The following is a 19737-nucleotide window of genomic DNA, read 5'->3' as shown; positions in this document are numbered from 1 at the left end:
TTGTAATGTATCTCTGCAGGAGCCTTCATATACACAGAAAGCCCTTCTAGATCTTTTGGTTATCCTATTTAACAAGTAGAATGTTAGATGACTAGCTTGCTACTTAGCTGTCAAATATGTCTACTTTTAATTGATGTCTGATTACCTGCTTTTCAAAATCAATTAAATCTCTGTACAAATCCTTGACTGCTATGTACCCATAGGGAATATATTTTTGCTCTCTCCTTTGGTCCTTGTGGGTTATAGTTTTTCTTCTAATTCGGTTTGCTTCAGAACTGCATGAACACCTGTAGCTACATCTGTATTTTCACTAGTGAGCTGACTAAAGACTCCTGTAACAGAGGTTTTATCAGGTTGGGTGGTACCAAATACATTAGGCACTTCATGTTTTTTTTAATTTTGTGCTGTCCATGGTTTGTGTTTGTACTGTGTTTGAGGAAATATCTACAATATAGTTGGCATGCATTATTTTAAACGGGACGCTTTTAATTAAAGGCCTAAAAATAGCAGCTTTAATAGTACAGAGAAGAGTAGCTGTCCACAGTGGGGGAAGATACAAAGCACTGCAGACGTGCATGCCCTGAGCTATCCTCGCATGTGGTATTTTTCATGATTTTATGCTCTTCTCTATGTAAATATTAGAAAAGTAGGTTTAGGCTCACTTCAAGCAACACTTTCTAACTATGCCGTAGAAGCTGAGAAATCAGTAACAAAAATACTTCTTAAAAGGTAGGCGGTTGAAAAGGAATTCTATCTGAAGAGTCTGTTCTGGAGTTAAGTTAAAAACTAGTGAGCAGCAGCACTGAACAAACTTTCTAGAGTAAACAGGGACAATTCTGTAAATGTGCTACTATTTAATTTCCAGAAAATGTGTTCATCAGGGTCTCTTTGAATGCATGTCCTCTACATTAAATTTAACTGAATGCAGAATGTAATGTCTAAGAATATCTAGAAAAGTGCCATGAAATCCTGCTGTGTTACTTGGTATTGCAATACTTTCATGGCTGGTATCTGTAAAACAATATTTCTTCTTAGGGTTTATGAGGGCATTATAATGATCAATAACTTTCATTTAAATAATATAATTGAGAAAGAAAGAATGATCAAAGCAGCTAGAATGCCTGCTTTCTGAAACAGCTTCTCTGTTGCATGAGAATAGACTGAGAACAGGCTAACCTGGGAAACTCAGAATAGAAGTGGAAAGAAAGTATATAATCAAAATTATCAGCAGTGCTTTTGTTAAAGCTGAAACAAAGCTACTGTATGAACTAGGTGAGAATGATGGCTAAGCCTATGCTTGCTTGACTACAGGATGAGCTTTATTTAGTATTAATCTTGGTATATCTGGACACAGATCTGAAATACAAATGAGGGGTTTATTCTTTTGGTGTAAACCACAATGGGTTTATGCTGTTATCATCTCCAATTTAGACAAAGTGCAGCTACAGAAATGAACATCGTTTCAAAGGAGCGCTGAACAAACAATATGCTGCTTCAAACTCATATGGAGAACTGTGAAAATTGAACAAGTATTGAGATTGATCTGCTGGCTGAAAAATTACAAAATAGATTGCTTTTCAGGCCTTTTCAGGGAAAGATGATGGCTCATTTGCAAATGACAGACACAGGGCATTCTGTAGAAGAACAGCAAGCAGTCAGGAGGAAGTGCAAGACAAGCTTTATAGTAGATTTTTGTGATGCAGTAGGCAGCTCTAACACCTCCAGTGCTGTTTTGATAACATATAAAAATGTGTTAGGAGGCTATGGTCAGTCCCAATGTAGGCATGCATGAAAGGGTACGCTGGCAGAGAAGCACTAAATGTAGGAGTATTAAAGAGTATTAAAGACTTCCTTTTCACAGGACCCATCGTGTTGGTACTGAATGCAGTAGATATGCGACCTATGGAATTGAGCCCAGGAGAGAAGGACAGCCACCATTCAGTGTGGTTATACTTGTTAGCAAGGAAATCATTTGCTTCTAATTTTTTTATCTGAAAATAAATCCTTCCATCTCAGGCATTAATAGAACCTTTTTCAACTTGACCTAGTCAGACCAGTCATAAATTAAATAGGACAATGGAAAATAACTTTCAGAAGAAAATAAATGGAAGAAATAAAATGGAAGTTTGCTGGAGTCAGTGACCTTCAACATCTCTGTGTTAGATCCCATGCACGCCCGTGTTTCAGCCTCGTAGGGATTCTCTGCTGTCAGAGCCAAGATCGCAGCCCATTAGAGCACCAGCTGAGCGGAAAGTTATTTTGCATAGTCTTAAAGTTTCATGTTCTTGTTAGAGAGAGACTGCAGATCATTTAAGGCTGACAGATTTACCTCTTTGTTGAACTTGTTTGTTAAGTAAATCGATTTGTTCCCAGCTTAGTGCAGTAAATTTTGTGAAGTGCTGGCAGTTGAAAATGCAGGACCTGCATTTGGCAGGTGTGTAAAAATCCAGCCCTATTTTCATACTATTTGTACATAGCAGGCTTTCAAAATAAGAGTGAGAAGAGACAGATGGCCAGAGTGAGTCACCCAGAGCTCAGTGGTGAAATCAGTGAACAGTAATAATGGTAGACTCGATTAGCTGCCTTTTTTGTTTTTTAAGCCCTTGCCTTTGTAACTGCCTTAAAGTACGGCTAGGCAGAGAGGGATTTTCAAAGACAATTCAGGAAAAAGCCAGTTCTATCAGAGGGAGAGTTTGCAGGGAGACTCAGAGCGTGAAAGGTGTAAGTGTGCAAACTTCAGGCCCTTCCACTGCGGAGTTTCCACTGCAGAGACGGAATTGGACAGGCAGACACAGGCACAGAGGTGCTGTGGGAGGGCATGGGAAGCTGCTACATCATTGTTTCTTTCAGGGTTGAAAATGCTGTTGTTCTGAGAGAGGGGTGAAAGCTTGTCTTATAAGTTATCTATTTGATATGGTCAATCAGTTTATCCTGTCTGTGCCAGTGTAGGAGGTGGGAGAGAGTTTAGTGTAAGACAAAGCTAAAAGTCTTCAAATGAAATACAAATCATTGATTTTAGATCAGCAGCAAAAGTATTTCCTGGCTTGATCTCAATTTCAAACCTGGAGAGATATGAGAGAGCTTTAGTTCTGAGGTGTATGCAATTGACACTGAAATGGATTGCAGCTTCATGGCACAATAAGCTTATTTTACATGTAATATTGTTTCATTGTTAAGAAGCTGAAGAAAGAAGGAAATAAACATTTACGTTTTGTAAGCAAGGCGAGTGGGTGGATGCAGATATAGAGAGCTGTTCTGAAGGGGACTGAGAAGGGAAAAAAATATTTGATTCCATGCCAAGAAATTACCTACAGAACTCAGATTTCATGTGAAATTCCCCTAACTACTGAATTGAACTGTCTCTAGGTCATGGCCCATGAGCTGTTCTCCAGCTTTAGTCTCAGATTCGCTGGATAATAAATGGTGACCAAACACCAGGGAAAAGCTGTGTCCTGTTCTGTTGTGGAAGATGCATGAAAGGACAAAAGTGCTAACGAGCAAATGATATCCCAAATATAGAAGATACTTGGTATTGCACAAATGGGGAATAAAGAAGAATTTCTCCCACCAGAGACTTAATAACCAGCTGGTAACTTCTGTATCAAGATACTCCAACTCCATATATGTAGCCAAATATCCCAGTTTTAATACGGAAGTACAGTTTCAATTTTAGGTCAAGTAAAAGAAGCCACACAGAAGATGAGAAGATGGAATTGCAAGCCATGGACAGATGCCAAATTTTTACTAACAAAAATCTGCATTGCATAGGACCTACAGTAAAAATAAAACAACAACAAAACACCCAACAACAAATGTAGAAAAGGAAACCCACCTTGGGAGCTTGGAGGAAGAAGATAAATGGCAGAACATAAATAACTCGCCACCCCCTCAATTCAAGTGTTTGGCATGCTTCAGTGGACTTGAGCAATGCAGTACATTGCTTATCTATTGGCAGAAGTAGAATCACTGGTGGTGTTTGGTGAGAGTCTTTATACATGCATAGCATCAGCTCTTTCGGCTGGGAATTGCCTGGCCAAGTCATTAATTAGAAAACTTGCACATTGCTAAGGTGGCTCTTAATAAGGTGGGTTGAACTGTTAGACAAAGTGCCAATGTTTATAACTCATTAGGACATCCAAGCCCTGTGGGCCTGCTTTAGCAATAGATGTACATCAAAGACTAGTGTAGTGTGGTCATACAGCTCGTTAGCTTAGGAAGGTCTTTACGTTGGTGCATTAACTTGAATCAATCAGCTGTTACTTTTTCTTTAAATACAATATGAGTTTTAAATACAAAAAGTACTGGGGGATTGCTGAAGTGATTTAAGGACGATTAAAAGGCAAAGGTGCTCATTCCTATTTACTGTATTATGTTCCCTGAAAAAATATTGACACTGGTCTAGCCTCTGATAAATACCACTAAAGGTCCAGGGAAATAATAGACTGAGTAAAATATTGTTCTCCTTGTATAGCAGTTGCCTGTGAGTTCAGGCTGATGTTGCAATGTCTTGTCTGTCTTGTTTTGTGTCATATAGTATGTGTTTGTCCTGTGTTTAGTCATATTTGTGACCAGTTTGTTCATGTCTATCAGTGTTACAGATGCCCAATCCGTTAATGGTAGATGGATAAAGAAAATACATGATACTTGAATAATATATATTACTTATAATATATTAACACTGTCAAGTTCTGATAAACATTTTGAACTAATGGATGATAATATCAAGTGGTAAATGTTGACTGAGTTTACCTAACAGCTGGATCTGTTCCAATCTGATAGATCACTATGTGTTTCAGGCCTCCAGAACTGTGTTTGAGTACACAGAATAAAATAAAGTTTGCTATTTCAGACTTTCTTTATAAAGGCTCTACAATTGGACACAACTTTAATTTTCTTTTAAGATGCTTTTTCCTTCTGCTTTAATTGCTTTGTAATTCTGTTGACTTCCCTTCTAATATCACTACTCGCATCTCCAGCATTTCTTCAGAGACTTTCTTTTAGGTCTCGTGATTCTCCTCTTGACTGTTCTTCTTAGGTGTTCTATCCATGAGATCAATTTAATGCTGTTGACTTGTACAACTAGCTTTCCATCGTACTTAAGCAAAGTTTAGTTGCTTGGTGGACCAAGAGAAATTCAGAAGGGCAGCTCTTCCTAGAAGGTAGGCAGTCCATTTAAGTAGCATGACAATTTTGTTTGGTGTTTGAGATGTGCTGGAGATTCTGTAAGGTGAAGTAGTGAGAAAGAAAGAAACAGATCTTCATTGATGGGATGGAAAAGAAGAACTGAATTTTCTGGGAGCTGCTGCAAGATAACGTGACAAACTGGAGGTTGAGGGAGTTCGAGAGAAATGACCTCAAGGTTTCAGAAGGAGGCAAAAGCATAGATGTGATAACAGCAATAGGACTGAATCAAGGAGGAGAGAGCTTCAAAAGAAGTGCTGTGGCCTTACTAATCCTGAGCCAGTGGATAAATTCAGGATGATTCACATTGCGTGTGGGGCCTTATGTGCTGATTTGGATCATTAGAGATTGCAATGGGTACATGAAATGCAAGCTGCATGGAACTTCATGGATGCTGCCAGGATAGGGAGAGATCAGGAGCCCTTCCTGTGCCCGACAGCCAAATGTCGGGGATTGAAGTGGGCTGGCCGAAGGGCTGAGCTCGCGTGCACCCCACCATGTTGGCCTGTTGCTGGCGCAGAGCTCCTGAGCAGTGCGTGCATACTGACTGAGCCAGGGAGCTCCTCTCTCCTAGCTGTTACAGCCCTGGGGGAGTGTGCTCTGCTCCCCACGTGATGCCCCTCAGTTGCTGGCAGACCAGATAAATTTAAAACTGTAATTTGGGCCTTGTAGCTCTTCCCTTCCCAGTTTTGGAATAGTCAGATGTCTCCCAACAGAAGGGAAACAGGAGCAATGAAACAGTGGGGGGGAGGTAAAAGAGAATGAAGTGATAGGAAAAAGGGTGATGGTGTGGCCCAGGGCTGCTAAATTCATATTTTTACCGTTAGTAGAGCTGTTTTGAAAGGATATTTATATGAGTGGGTCATTAGTGTAAAATGATAGGTTGGCAGTTTTGTTTGACTGCTTAATGTGGATGTGAAGGTTGTAGAAATATGGAGGGAAAAAGCCAGCTAGTCAGTCTAACAATGCAAGTCAGTTCAAGAGGTAAGTGCTAGGGAAAGTCTGCCAGGGCACTTCTAGAGAAGGTTGGAAGAGGAGAGGCTGAAGGATGTACCTGAATAGTGCTTGTAGAAAATGATGGAGAAATCTGAGAGGGTAGTAGTGCAAAAGCCAGATCTGGAAGCAAGGTGCTGAGCTGGCTGTGAGCTGAAATGCTGAAGTCTGCAGACACAGCAAGGATGAGGCAGATTATAGGCCTCGGGCACTGAGCGAAGAAAACATAGGAACATCCTGGTGATAATTTTTTCCTCGAGTCAGTCCAGAAGTGACTCAGATCCAAAAGTCAGTCCATGGAAGTTGAGAGTCTTTGGCTTGCATGGATTTGTTTCTGTCTCTAGACTGTTCTGGCCACCAGTTAGGCCCTCAGTTCAGTATTGTGTTTGATCTGTCTTGCTTCTCCTCACCTTATATTCAAGCAAAAGTAAAAATCTATTGCTCTGTCACCTGCTAGTTGTTCTCTTGCTTTATGCAACTCCTTGAAACAAAGACACTCTTGAAACTTGGATTTGTGCAATACAGGTTTATGGTGGTGTGTTATCATCTTATTTTTGTTTGCTGTAACTAACAGTTTTATGGAAAAATCAAAATGACATTAGGTAACAAGGCATGAATTTTATTTTTGAAGTGTTTTTACCCAATATCATCATTGTGATCCAGTGTTCTTGTTACATTCCTCTCTCAAAGGAAACCATCACTTTTACTTCATGCAGTGTGACTTATATAAATGTATTGAATTAAGGTTGCATTTTATTTAATATAGTAATATATTAATGTAATTCCCTAAAGTTATTCTTGTTTTTCCTGGTTACCTGTGAGATATTCCCTCAAGGATTAATCAAATCAGGTTTGCTTACTCCTGGTGCTAATGGCATAAGATGATGTGTACTCAGGTCCTTATTCAGTAAATAAACTTTTTGTAGTACACTACTCTGGTGGGATATGTCCTATGTGTCAGGCCTGTGGATAGGTTTAAAGGTTTGTCATAACTTTGGAAGTTGTTTCAGCCCTTGGACTGCAGCAGCTGCTGAGACAACGACTTGGCCCCGTGTCTGGGGGTGCAGCATGCCCGTATGAAGCAATACGGGTGCCCTGCTGCATTCTGGCCCTGCTTTCCCTCTGCAGCAGCCTTGAAGGGTGGCTCTGCTGCATCTGAGAAGCAGGGACTGCAGGACTTTTTTCCTCGTGCTGTAACAGCCCCTCTCATTTTAGCCACTGCTGAATTTATTTCTCCTGGAATGTATTTGGTCTGTGTGCTGTGTCTTTGAGCTCATAATGTTCAAAAGATCCACCCAAAGGTTTTATTTAAGTTACCCAATTCACAGCCTTATCGTATCTGTAATCTGCATGGTCTAATCATTCCATTTTGTTTTACTGCTAGACTAAGACTTTATGCATGTGATGATATAGTACTGCATTGTCTCTTGTCCGTACTGTAGAAAAGAAGGCGCTTTGTAAAAGTCTGGCATAATTCTTCAGAGGGACAAAGTAGACTAATTTAATGGGTTCTGACTGGTACTATGTAAACATGTTAAAATGAGGCGGGGAGTGCTGTTGTGTATGGTTCAGTCGCACACACACATGCACACGCGCGCGCGCACACACACACACACACACACAAGTAAAAGCGGTAACATTCCTGCCAAGTTACAAAATGTCTTTTTGGAGTTCAGGTTTGTGTTTGGGAAAGGGACAAAGCTGTCCCTCAAGGTCTTCCTTTTGTATTCTCTGTTAGATTTTAAGGTGTCCACACTCATTTTTGCCTTCAGACTATTCTAGTTTAAATAACTCAAAAACATCCTCAGGGAGTTTGTGTCTCCGTAGCCAATGTGAAGAATAAACAAATGTAAATTTAATTTTAACTTACAGTAAATCTTTTTGTATATAACACTGGTAAACAATGGTTACTCTCACAGTTTATTTCACATCTTGGAGCCTTTTTATCATAGAGTGAATGTAACTTCAGATAAATGGCTACGAAACACATAGAGTTTGGTCTTGCTTTTGGTTAATAGATAATTCAATCATTTATTTGGAAACAGAAATATTTTGTGTTTGATGTAAAAACCAGAATAGGCAGCTGATGAGGTATATTATCTTCAATGACAAGAATGGCTATCTGTCAGGGCAAAACCCTCCCCTGATCACATAGCTATGCTTGACTTCAGTCGTCTTTGTGTTGTACTGATTACTAGTCTTAAAATTATTTCCTTGTATGCATGGTAGGAGAACAGAATGTTAATAGAGAAGACCCACTTGGAAGTCCTAAAAGAACAGTTTATCTTTTCTGAAGTGGAATTTGTTTGCAGGACTGAAGCTATTGAACCAGTGAAGATATAGCAGACTTAATTTAGTCATACTATTAAACAAAGTTGTAATTAAATATGAAGATCAAAATATGTTCTGTGATTTTCTGAAAATACTACAATCTTTGTGTTTGTGTGATTTGAAAACTGAAATTATAATGGTTTTAGATGACATTGATAGTTTTTACATGTACTTTGAAGTAAAAGGAAAAAAAAAAGCAAATACCTGATTTTGCGAAAGATGGATGATGGTAGCACTCATATTCTGTAACTGTTCAGCTGAAAACACTTACTGTATGGAGCTGACATTTTAGCTCTTCCAAGTAACAGCTGATCATTGTGTCAATGAGATGTGATAACTCAAGATGATGGCAACTAAGTTAAATTTGAGTTGGTTTTATAGCTTTTCATTTTTAATTTATGCATTTGTTTTGCTTCATTTTTTTCTTAGTTCTGTATGTTTTGGTTAAAATGTGTTACAATACCTAGCAGTAAATTTTTGGGAGGCTGATAGTACTACTGTTATTTTGATTATTGTACCTTTGAGTATTTCATCATTCTCTTTTAGCAAGATGTGAATATTTCTACTAATCACTGTTTCCAGACGTTCTGAAAAGTTTTACACTGGTGGTTTTGAAGGGGTTTGTTAATGTTCTTTCACAAAATTGATTTTAAGATACAGAGTTTAAAAGTGACTGGTGAGAGTGCATGGAAAATTTGACCCAAGTATTTAAAAATGGTCTTTCTTGCATATCAATGTAACATGACTGCCAGGGAATATTAATGTATTCTGAGCTTGCCTTGATTTCAGTTTGGCTGTTCTACAAAATGAACTTGCTTTAGTAAAAGTCCAATAAATTTTTTACTAATGAATACTTTTGTTCCTTAAAATTGTATCACAGAATCTCAGAATCACAGAATGTTCGGGGTTGGAAGGGACCTCTGTGGGTCATCTAGTCCAACCCTCCTGCCGAAGCAGGGTCACCTACAGCAGGCATCAATGAAGCCCACAGCCAATCAATAACCTGACCAAATAAAGCTACCTCACTTACTGTGAAGTTTTACAGAAAATACCTATTCTTTACTATGCATAGGTATTTTTATAGTTTTCTTGTGACAAAAAAGCTGCAGACATGGATCTGGTTTTTTTCACCATCGGCATTTTGCCCTAAAATGTGAAGGAATGTGCAGGATACACTTTTCTAGTGCTGTGATGGCAGTTTGAATATCTTTCTTTCCTCATCTAACATAGTTTTAAGGGGCGCACTTTTTAATATATACAATAATAAAGACCTTACTAAAAGTGCATGGCAGATTCTGGCATTTCATTTGTGATGCGGACTATCCATTTACTAGCTTGATTTACTTCTCATTCTGCTTTCAGGCTTAAGATCAGAAACTTCTAATATCTTTAATTTACTTTAATGAATTGTGGAGACAATTGCCTTAGCTAATGCACTGTTTGGTAGAGCAGAAGTTCTTGGCTGAGCTCTGCCTAGTTAGAGAGCTGGCGTGGAGCAGGTGGAGGGGTTTAGCTAATGATGTTGCAGCACCTCAGTTGAGAGACACATTCCCATGGACTTAATAGGGGGAAAGTAGGGGGTTTGACTTTCATGTCATCTGACCTGAAATGGCTTGTTCAAGAAAGGTGGACTGAAATTTAATTGGAAAAATCACTGACCTGACACCATTTAACGCTGAGAGCAAAAAGAGTATCCACTGCTATTAGCTTTCGTTGCTATTGCTGTAGGCCAAGACTTGCATGAGCACAGAACACAGTGGGAAATCCATCTTCTCCCAGTTTCCTACCTGCACGCAAACATGTTGCAGAATCCCTTTTCTCCCTCAAACTGATCTTTTGGTGCACTTCAGATGATTCTCCTTAGAAATATTTCAGACACTGCTTTGTGCATCTGAAGTAGGCTGTAACTACAGATACAGGAAGCACCTTGTCTTCTGAGCTTGTGAAGTGGTGTGTGTCTACAGCTGGCTGTGAGTAATAACCCGAACTGCCTCCCGGGGAAGCAGTAACAACTGAAGTTGTTATGTAGCTATTGTTCGGTTTTTCTCTTTTTATTAGCCGCTATTTTAGTAGGTGTAGTCAGCGGGGGCTGAGAGAGAGTAACAAGTGACTTTTCCTTTGGTCCAAGGAGAAAATTCAGTTTGTTTGCACAAGATGCTATTGTCTCCTAAATGGGGTCAGCTGAAAGGAACTGACCTCTGTGCCAGTCAACAGGTCCCTTGGACTACTGCTGATAACACTATGAATATCACACAGCAAATCTTGCTTTTAAGCAAAGGGTTCAGAAGAATCGAAAAGGACAACTGTGGCTTTAGGAGCTTTAGAAAGCCATTTCCACGCAGTCAGAATGACTTTGGGCCAGCAGCAAGGGACTGGTATGAAATTTGGGTCATACCCAGTTTCTCTGGTCATACCTGCTTATGCTGGTAGCGGAGAAAGATTTAATGCAGAAGTTCTTGTTGTATGGCTCTATGACCAGCAGAAGTCCCAGAATACAAGGAATATTGTTTTCTGTTCCATATAGAACAGTATTAAGATGCAATGCTTCTGGTGCAGCTAACTTCATTTTAATTTTCATTAATGTTGTAAATAACTTCTTTCCATTCCCTAGGTATAAAATGAAAATGCACTTTTTTTCAAGGAGTCTGGTATGCCAGGAAATGACTGAACAAATCAGACCTTCAAGAAACAGCAAATGTGCAACAAATTTTTGGGTGTAGTTGAAATTGACTAGAGTAAAGACCTTTGAATCAAAGATGGAGTTTTCCCTAGCATGCTTTGTTACATGACAAAGTTTGAGTTTCCATTCTCCTTCCAGAAAAATACAAATTCTTAAAAGCCATGTTAGTATACATCTATCATCTTTATATAAACAATCCTAATTGGACGGTATGATAGCTAATCCATGGATTAAAGCAGTTTGTGAATATCTATAAATATTCAGTTGTTGCTGAAGAATGTTTTCTTTCTGTGGTCTTTTTCCTCCTCCACCGATCCCCATTAAACTAAATGTCTTTGTTTTATTTTTCTTCACAGATTGAAATGCTAAAGAAGAAAGTAAAAGAAAAGGAATTATTTATAATACAGCTTTTAGAAAAAATATCTTTCTTAGAATGTGAGGTAAGGCATTACCTTTTAGTTTATATTATTGTGATTATTTTATGAAACCAAATAAAATTTGAACCAATGTCACCTGATGTTATCTGGATGCATATTTACTATATGTATTTGCTGTTCTTCAGCATGGAAATCAAACTTCTGACACCAGTCACGAGGAATGTATGTAATGCAAAGTCTCAACATTCATGCTGAGTTTCTTAACATACAATTTTGTAACAGTATTATAATTATTTAAAACAGAAGCTTCTGAATAAAACTGTTGGTATCATTTTTTTTTCAGAAGTAAGGATTCCTTTATTTTCTCAATAAATACTTTTACATTATTTCTTGTGGGGAAAGCCAATATGCAATTTTATTTCCTTGTTTAATTAACATAATTTAGATAAAATAAACCTGTGATGAAAAATGCTGCTTTCTAGAATAAAGAATTACAAGATAAATTGGACTACTTAATGGAAAACCAACAAAAGACCAACATAGAAACCAGAGATACTGGTGTAGGATGTGATCTTCCATACAGGTATTTACTTCTTCTGCTTGTTCATACGAAACTTCTTCATAATGTCCCTTATTGGTGCTGTATTAGTAAGCCATTGCGCTAAGAAACTGTTAGAGAGAGCACATCTGCTAGGTGCAGTGTACTTCAGTGACTTACAGAACAGGATTTTTTGGTTTTTTTTAAGATGCAAACATATTGCAAACCCGTGGGGAATACTTATTTACAGTAGCGTGATTTAAACAGGGAGTAAAGCTAGAAGTCAAGAGATCTGACTTTGTGAAATATGGGAAATATTGATGAAGTGTGTCTGCTGGCAGCGCAGCAGAAGACAAAGGACAGCTCTACCCTGAGGCTGGTTAATGCTGGCTTCATGCATGCTTTATTCTCTGTGTTCCGGGAGATGCATCCAGTACCATTTTAAAGGGCAGGTAGCACCAACAGTAATAGTTCAGAGCTGCAGCAGTTTCTGGAGATATCTTAGCCCTAGGTGGAGGATTGCCCAGTAAACAGCCCGGTAACATTACCACTGGGATGGTTGTCTCTGATCGGTGGTGGCCAGTGGCTCTGGAGCCTGGCCTTGTAAAGATCCAGGTATTGTGCCTCCCCGTCTTCTCCTCCCCTTTCTCTGCCCTGAACACTGCAGCAGGGTTGTACTGAGCCCTGGGAGCAAAGCTATGGACTTGAACTTGAATCTTGCCCCCAACAAGTCACCACAGGGAAGGGCAAAACAGAAACCAAAACAGTAAGGTAAGGAGGACCATTGCACCCTATTTTTAGTACCAACAAGTAAACTTGTTCATCTTAACTGCCCTGCAAATTGAATAATTTAGTTTGAGGAATGTGAATTAGCATATGGAATCAGCAAGCTGCAATACAAACTAAAATTTCCTTCCCAACTTAAAGCTTACAGCATATTTTAATGGCATGAGTTTTGAAACCTCAAAAACAGTGTTTTTCACTCAGGGTGCCAACAGAAAGCTCTCTTTGTTGTCCTCTCGATGTTGTCCCAAAACTAGGTTCCTTGCGTTCTTCCGCTATCCTCCTCTTTAGTCGTTTGACATCATTTGGGGCCCCTCTGTATGTAACCACAGCCCCTACTTATCTGATATTTTTCCTATTTTTGAGATTTATCTCTACACAGAAATTTACCTCTGTGCAGTGTAGATTTTATGGAATTACCCCTCACAATTAATTATGATCTTAAATATAGTATTGCTGTCCCTATTGTTGCAAGATCCTTAGTCCTAGTAGCTGCATTGCTAGACATTCTAATATAAGCTCCAGCAGATGCCTGCATGTGAACTTGTTAGTACGTGCCAGTTTTTGTCAAATATTCTCTGTGGCATTATAGAAAAGACATGTGGAACATCAAATACACTGAATAGTTTTATTTTAGCCCGTCAATATCAGTAACAAGGCACAAGTTCATTGCCGTGGCATTTCCAGCCCAGCTGTCTGATACTCTGACATTAACTCTGTGAGCTTTTTCTTGTCTCCTTAACAGTACAAGTACTGAGAACAGAAGATCTCCTGAAAGCGCAAGGCCAATGAAGACATACACCCCATTCAAGAGAGTGTTGGAATTTAACACAAAGAACAGTACATCTTGAGCATCCAAGTCCACGTGCTTTCTAAATACGAGCAAACATCTTGCGCCTTTGCAGCTTGATTAGATAAATTTTTATCAAGTCATAGAGAAGAACAGCAGCATGGAGTCTTGCTAAGGAAAGCAGGTTTTTAGTAACTTTGTATCTGAAGTTACTACTGACACTGACTGTGAGGGGGGTATGGAAGAAGCAGGATGAGTGAAACAGCAGTCAATATTGCTTCTTTAGAAGCTGTCTAGTGCAATGTGTTACTTCGTATGCCTGTGAAGAAGGCGTTGTATAGCTGTACAGGTTTTTTTTCTCCAATTGTGTTGTAATTCTGTTTGTGTAATGAAGCTCTAATATATTTTATTTTCAATACTACTAGAAGCAGTATCTGAAACTATGCTGGCGGAAGGCATTAGTCTGTCACAGAGACATGGTATAGTCGAGGGCTCTGTTCACCTGGAATAAGTTCACTTGTAACCAGCACTCTTTTGCTGGGAGGGAGAGATGCAGCTGGGCTGTTTCAAACAATTCCCCCAATGCGTGCAGATGAATGTTGTGTTTGTTGCTCAAAACAATAAGCGATAGAGCAGATTATAATGGATTTTGCTGTGTTGGACCGAGGCATTGGTTTGCACTTCCTCAGTCATGGGACAGAGTGACTACTGGTGATAGATTCAGTAGTAATTGTGTAGGAAAATCCCTGTCACTTTTTATTTACTGTTCCATTAGAGGAAGGAATTTGCATTAAACAGAATTTTGCCTACAGCAACCTGCAGCAGTCCCTGCAATTCGTACAGCAATAGTAATCCTGAATCAGGATTTTGATTTTTGAGTACTCTTTTTTTTTTTTTTTTTCCTCTCCCCAAAGCACTTAAAATCTTATCCTTGACTTGAAAGTACGAGCAGGAACGACTGCATCTACTACTGAACTTACTTAAATATATAGAGGGTATATTTATTTTCATCTTGTTTTGATCTCCCAGTCTCGGTGAACTAAAATGAATTACAAATATTTTCTTGTAGTTCTATTAACATGAATGAAGGACATTTTTATTACAGTAACTGCTATAGAAAACAAAAAACTTATGTTTTGTATGATTAATATTGTTGTTGTATTGAATATCAGTCCCAGGAGGTATTCACCTCGCCACAGGGCTTCACAAAGTGATTGCTTTTATCTTCAGTCTAATGCAAGCTCTTAAATTCAGTACTGTCTGTTCAAATTAAGTATACTCATTACAGTTGTATTTAAAATAATAATATTGACCTCATAATCCAAGTCTTACTCCTGCATTATTTCATGGGTTTCTGAATATGTTAGAGAACTTTGTTTATTCTGTAGCTGTGCTGTTTAACTACTAAATAAAGCCTGTTTTGATGTGGTACAGGTATCTTGCAGGAACATTAATTACTTGATACAATCAAAGCATATACAAAATAAAATGGGAAGCTCAAGCTTCTCTAGCTTTTGTGCTCAGATCATCCTCTGTTTGCACAAAAGCTATTTTTTAACTTGTGACCTGTTCAATTCCTGAGAACTTAAAATGGTCATTCTTTCTAAAAAGTCAAACACAGTATTATGGGTTGTATTATGCACAAAAATCAAGAAATAGTTGCAAACAAAGCCATTAACAAAAAGGTAAATTATCTACTCTGTGAAGGAAGCCTGTGATCTTCACTGGTATAGAAGTTGTGAACATTAACAGCTGCTCAACGTTTCTTTTAAAAAGAATAATAAAAAAATACATTGTTAGTTTTAATAGCTCTAAAAGCTTTGTTAGTTTTTATAGCTCTAATAGCTCTGTTTACTTCACATGTGATGAGGGAGTACAAAAGATCTCATAGATATCAAAAGGGCAAAGAAGACCCTCCAGCTGTCACATTAGTAAACAGGCATAATACCGCACATTTGCTTAAATAGCTTCTCAAGGTGCAAAACCTCTAGAGTGGGAAAGGGCTTGAGGAGGTGGTCCCCGAGAATGAAGTCTGCTCCCTATAAAAAGAGTCCTCAGACAAAGCACCCTCTCACTATGCAAAGCAGAGGAATTGTCTTGTACCTGAATACCAAAGACATGGACACAGCTGACACATGGAAAAGCTGTAGTCTTAACTGTGCATAGGGTATTTTTGATTAAATGAAGTTCATCAAAACTTGCTTGAGTGAATTTGGGAGACTGGTTTTGCCGAGCAATGTTCCCAAATAACAGTTAACTTGATCAATAACTAAATGAATTATGGTTATGAACAACTAATATCATGAAGTGAAATTCTAAATGAGAAAACATTTAAATATTGATGAACCCAAAAGATGATGGGTAATGACCTAACTCAGATTTCAGGGACAAGTTTTTTACGTGTGTAATCCTGTCTCCCTCTACTGGCTGGTAACAGCAAATACTTGGACAGTATCTGAAGAGAAAGACGCTAAAAACTGATCCCAACTGGCCATATTAATGTCCATTAGGCGTGCAGCTTTAGTTCATTTCATAATGCCTTTATAGCATTTTTTGTGCCCCTCTATATTTTAGGAATTTAATTCTGAACCGTGGTTTGTGACAGTTACCTTCAAACTTAAGATGAATGGATGAAGGTGGTATTTATAAAGGAAATGTACGTTCTTGTAAAATACATTAACTGACAAGTTTAAAAAAGAAAATACTTTATCCCTCTGGTTTTGGTCAGAATTCAGAAAACAGAAACTGATGACTGTGAGGTGCTCAGTGAATGGTAGGAGAGAGCAGGATGAAGTATCAAAATGCTGTTCTGACACAAAAGGATCTTCATTCTACTTTTCATACACTCCTGAGGATCTCTTCTGAAAATACTGCAAGCTATTTTAGCTCTTGAAAAATGATGATCACCTGCTCAAGACTTTACCAAGACTGCAGCTAAGCATTGATTTTTTTCCTGTAGAAGTTTTCTATGTAAATTCTGTCTTGACTGATGATTTTTTTTTTTTTTCTAAAACAAATAAGGATTGAAGTCTATGCTAGAAGAGCATTTTGACATGCAGTGAACTGGATGACCATCATTTGATTGGATTACTCATCTAAATTTGGTAACTGTGAAGAACAGGAGAGGAACAGTATTTATATAATTGTGTTACATGACAATGTAGAGCTTTCCAGTCAAATCAGCAGCAATGTATATTAGCATAGATAATAACAAATCTGACTGAAAAGACTGTAACACTTCACTATAAATTTTGTCAATTTGAGATTGGGTTAATTCATACTACCACATTAGAAACTAGTAAGATTTCTGTAAACATCAATAAAAGCCATATAGATATGTCTCAGAAAGTGCATTAAATACAAATTGTACTGTACACAGTACAATGTACTACATTTGTACTGTATCATAACAAGTATTCTCCTGTGATTTATTCCAGATACTCTGGAAAGTATTTTGGGATACGGTTTTCATATATGGTGTATAAATAATGCAGTTATGTTGTATGCTTTTAATACGTTCTGTATGTAGGAGTTGAAAAGGATAAATTGCAATAAATACTGTATTGAAACTTTCTATTCTGTTGTGTCAACATTCATTTAGAAATAAACTTACCTTAAAACCTTGCAAACTCTTACTCTACACAATCTTGTTTGTTCAAAACATGTATGAGTGCAAAAGCGGTTCCTCTGGAGCCTTGACGTTCTTGTCAGTGTTTCCTTTGGCAGACAGGCTCTTGAGAACAGGAAGACACACCCTTGCTAAAGACTAAAGACTCTTCTCAAAGCCAAGTAACAAAAGTAGATGAACTCTTTTATGAAATAAAGAACTATTGACTTGCATAGAATAAACAAGAACTGGGCAGTGCAGCTTTTGGAAAAAAAAATCCCAAAACTTCAGATCCCACAGATAACATCTGAGTACATCTGGGATGACACTCTTCAGGCTTCAGCATGATGAGATTCGGATGACCGTGGCCCATCCTTCTGTACAGTTTATATCCACTCACTGATAATAGAGATTTATCTTTAAAGAGTGTCACAATGAAACAATCTACATGTCAACTAAATAAGAAGAGTTCATGCAAACACGACAGTCACAGTGTTCCTGGTTTGCAATGCTCAGCTGAAGAATGTGAAGGTTTTTACTTGAGTACTGCTTCCCTGTGTGCGTGTATTCAGTACAGATTGCCAAAAGGACCTCGTAAAATCTTGTTGAGATCAACAATGCTCAGTGATGAACCTACAACATCGGGTTCTGGGAGCTGGATACTAATGCTTTTCGGAGAGGCTTTCAACCCTTCTTTTGACATCTGAAGACTTAGACATGGACAGATGAGCAAATAAGTAAGACCTAAGTTCTCTCTGCATTGTTAAGTCTGTAATTCTGTACAGGAACTGCCTGCTTCATAGAATGGAGACTTATATGCTGAGAGTTTCATTCCGCTTACATTTTATTTCATTCCCATTCAGCACCTGGGGCTATTTGCAAGTGTAAAAGAAGAGACATGCTTAAGAGACCTGATGAGTTAAGGCCCTTCCAGCCCTACCTCAAGCACTAGAACACAGAAGGAATACAGGGAAACAAAGGGATAGCCGCCATCTACAACTTAAAGTATGTGAAAACTTTCAAAGGAAAAAGGGACCTGGTGGATTAAAGAAAATATGTAGAAATGAACGTCTGTGAGGTTACAATATTCTGCAAAGGTGTGTGTGCGTAGCCGTACTACAATAATCTGACCGTTGCTTCCCATATGTAAACCATTATGTTGATAGATATAAGCATATATAGGATTGCTTTTAAAGTGTTTGGGGCTTTTTTAGAGAAATAAGGTTAAGGGAGGAGTTATTTTCCTTAAATTAAGGAAAATAAAATGAATTATTTCAAAGGTGCATCATGCTGATTAATTTTTTTTAAAATGAAATTTAAATGATTCATTTTAATTTCAAATTTTCATACTATTTTTCTGTTATTTTGGGGTGGTTTATTTTGTACATGTGGCTTGATTCCTCTGCTCCTGCCATTCAGTATTTCTACCTAAGAGCAGACAAACTGTAAAAGTAGTTTTTTCCCCCTGAACACCTACTTTCAAAAGTCTCTTTTGCCTATTTTCTTAGTGAAAAGAAGTAAGAGTCACACTGATGTATTTATAAAGTTGAAGAAAGGAGAAAAGGGCAATGGAAATGATACCTTAAACATAAAAGAAACAAGAGTGTTAGTTTTACTTTTAATACCAATTTTGGGCAGACTCGGATATTTCTGATAGGAGATCCTTCCACCTGAAAAAATTCAGTCAGTTGTACTTTATGGCCATCTCCCCCAAAATATCATATGACTAGAATACATCAGCTTAGTCGTAACTGGCATTGATAAAACAGAAATACTAAAAATTCAGACACAAATGTCTGTTGCAACGTTCGTTGTAACTGGTGTAATGGCCCTCAGGAATCCCAGGCCCTGGAGGTAAGAGAGGAAGCCTGCAGAAAGGATGACCCTCCCTTGGTCGAGGAGGACTGTATGAAAGATCGCTTTAGCAATCTGGACTCCCACAAATCCATGGGCCCCGATGGAATGCACCCACGAGTGCTGAGGGAGCTGGCGGATGTCATTGCTGAGCCACTCTCCATCATCTTTGAGAGGTCCTGGAGGACAGGAGAGGTGCCCGAGGACTGGAGAAAGGCAAATGTCACTCCAATCTTCAAAAAGGGCAAGAAGGAGGACTCAGGGAACTACAGGCCGGTCAGCTTTACCTCCATCCCAGGAAAGGTGATGAGGCAGCTTATCCTGGAGGTCATCATCAAGCAAGTGGAGGAAAAGAAGGTTATCAGGAGTAGTCAGCATGGATTCACCAAGGGGAAATCATGCTTGACCAATCTGATAGCTTTCTACTGGCTGGGTAGATGAAGGGAGAGAAGTGGCTGTTGTCTACCTCAACTTCAGCAAGGCTTTTGATACTGTCTCCCATAACATCCTCCTAGGGAAGCTCAGGAAGTGTGGGCTGGATGAGTGGTCAGTGAGGTGGATTGAGAACTGGCTGAATGGCAGAGCTTAGAGGGTTGTCATCAG

At 38.6% G+C, this 19737-nt stretch overlaps 1 protein-coding gene across 1 annotated transcript in view; it reads left to right on the top strand.

Moving 5' to 3' along the window:
- The window catches only part of MYZAP (myocardial zonula adherens protein), a 69921-nt gene that overhangs the window by 34510 nt on the left and 15674 nt on the right, over positions 1-19737 (top strand). The window contains exons 11-12 of the mRNA XM_075431411.1: positions 11542-11625; positions 12045-12145. Coding sequence (XP_075287526.1) covers positions 11542-11625; positions 12045-12145 — 185 coding nt within the window. The remainder of the gene's footprint in view (positions 1-11541; positions 11626-12044; positions 12146-19737) is intronic.

This window comes from Opisthocomus hoazin, chromosome 10, assembly GCF_030867145.1.
Source record: "Opisthocomus hoazin isolate bOpiHoa1 chromosome 10, bOpiHoa1.hap1, whole genome shotgun sequence".
Taxonomy (NCBI): Eukaryota; Metazoa; Chordata; class Aves; order Opisthocomiformes; family Opisthocomidae; genus Opisthocomus; species Opisthocomus hoazin.
This window is presented reverse-complemented; position numbering and strand designations above follow the sequence as displayed.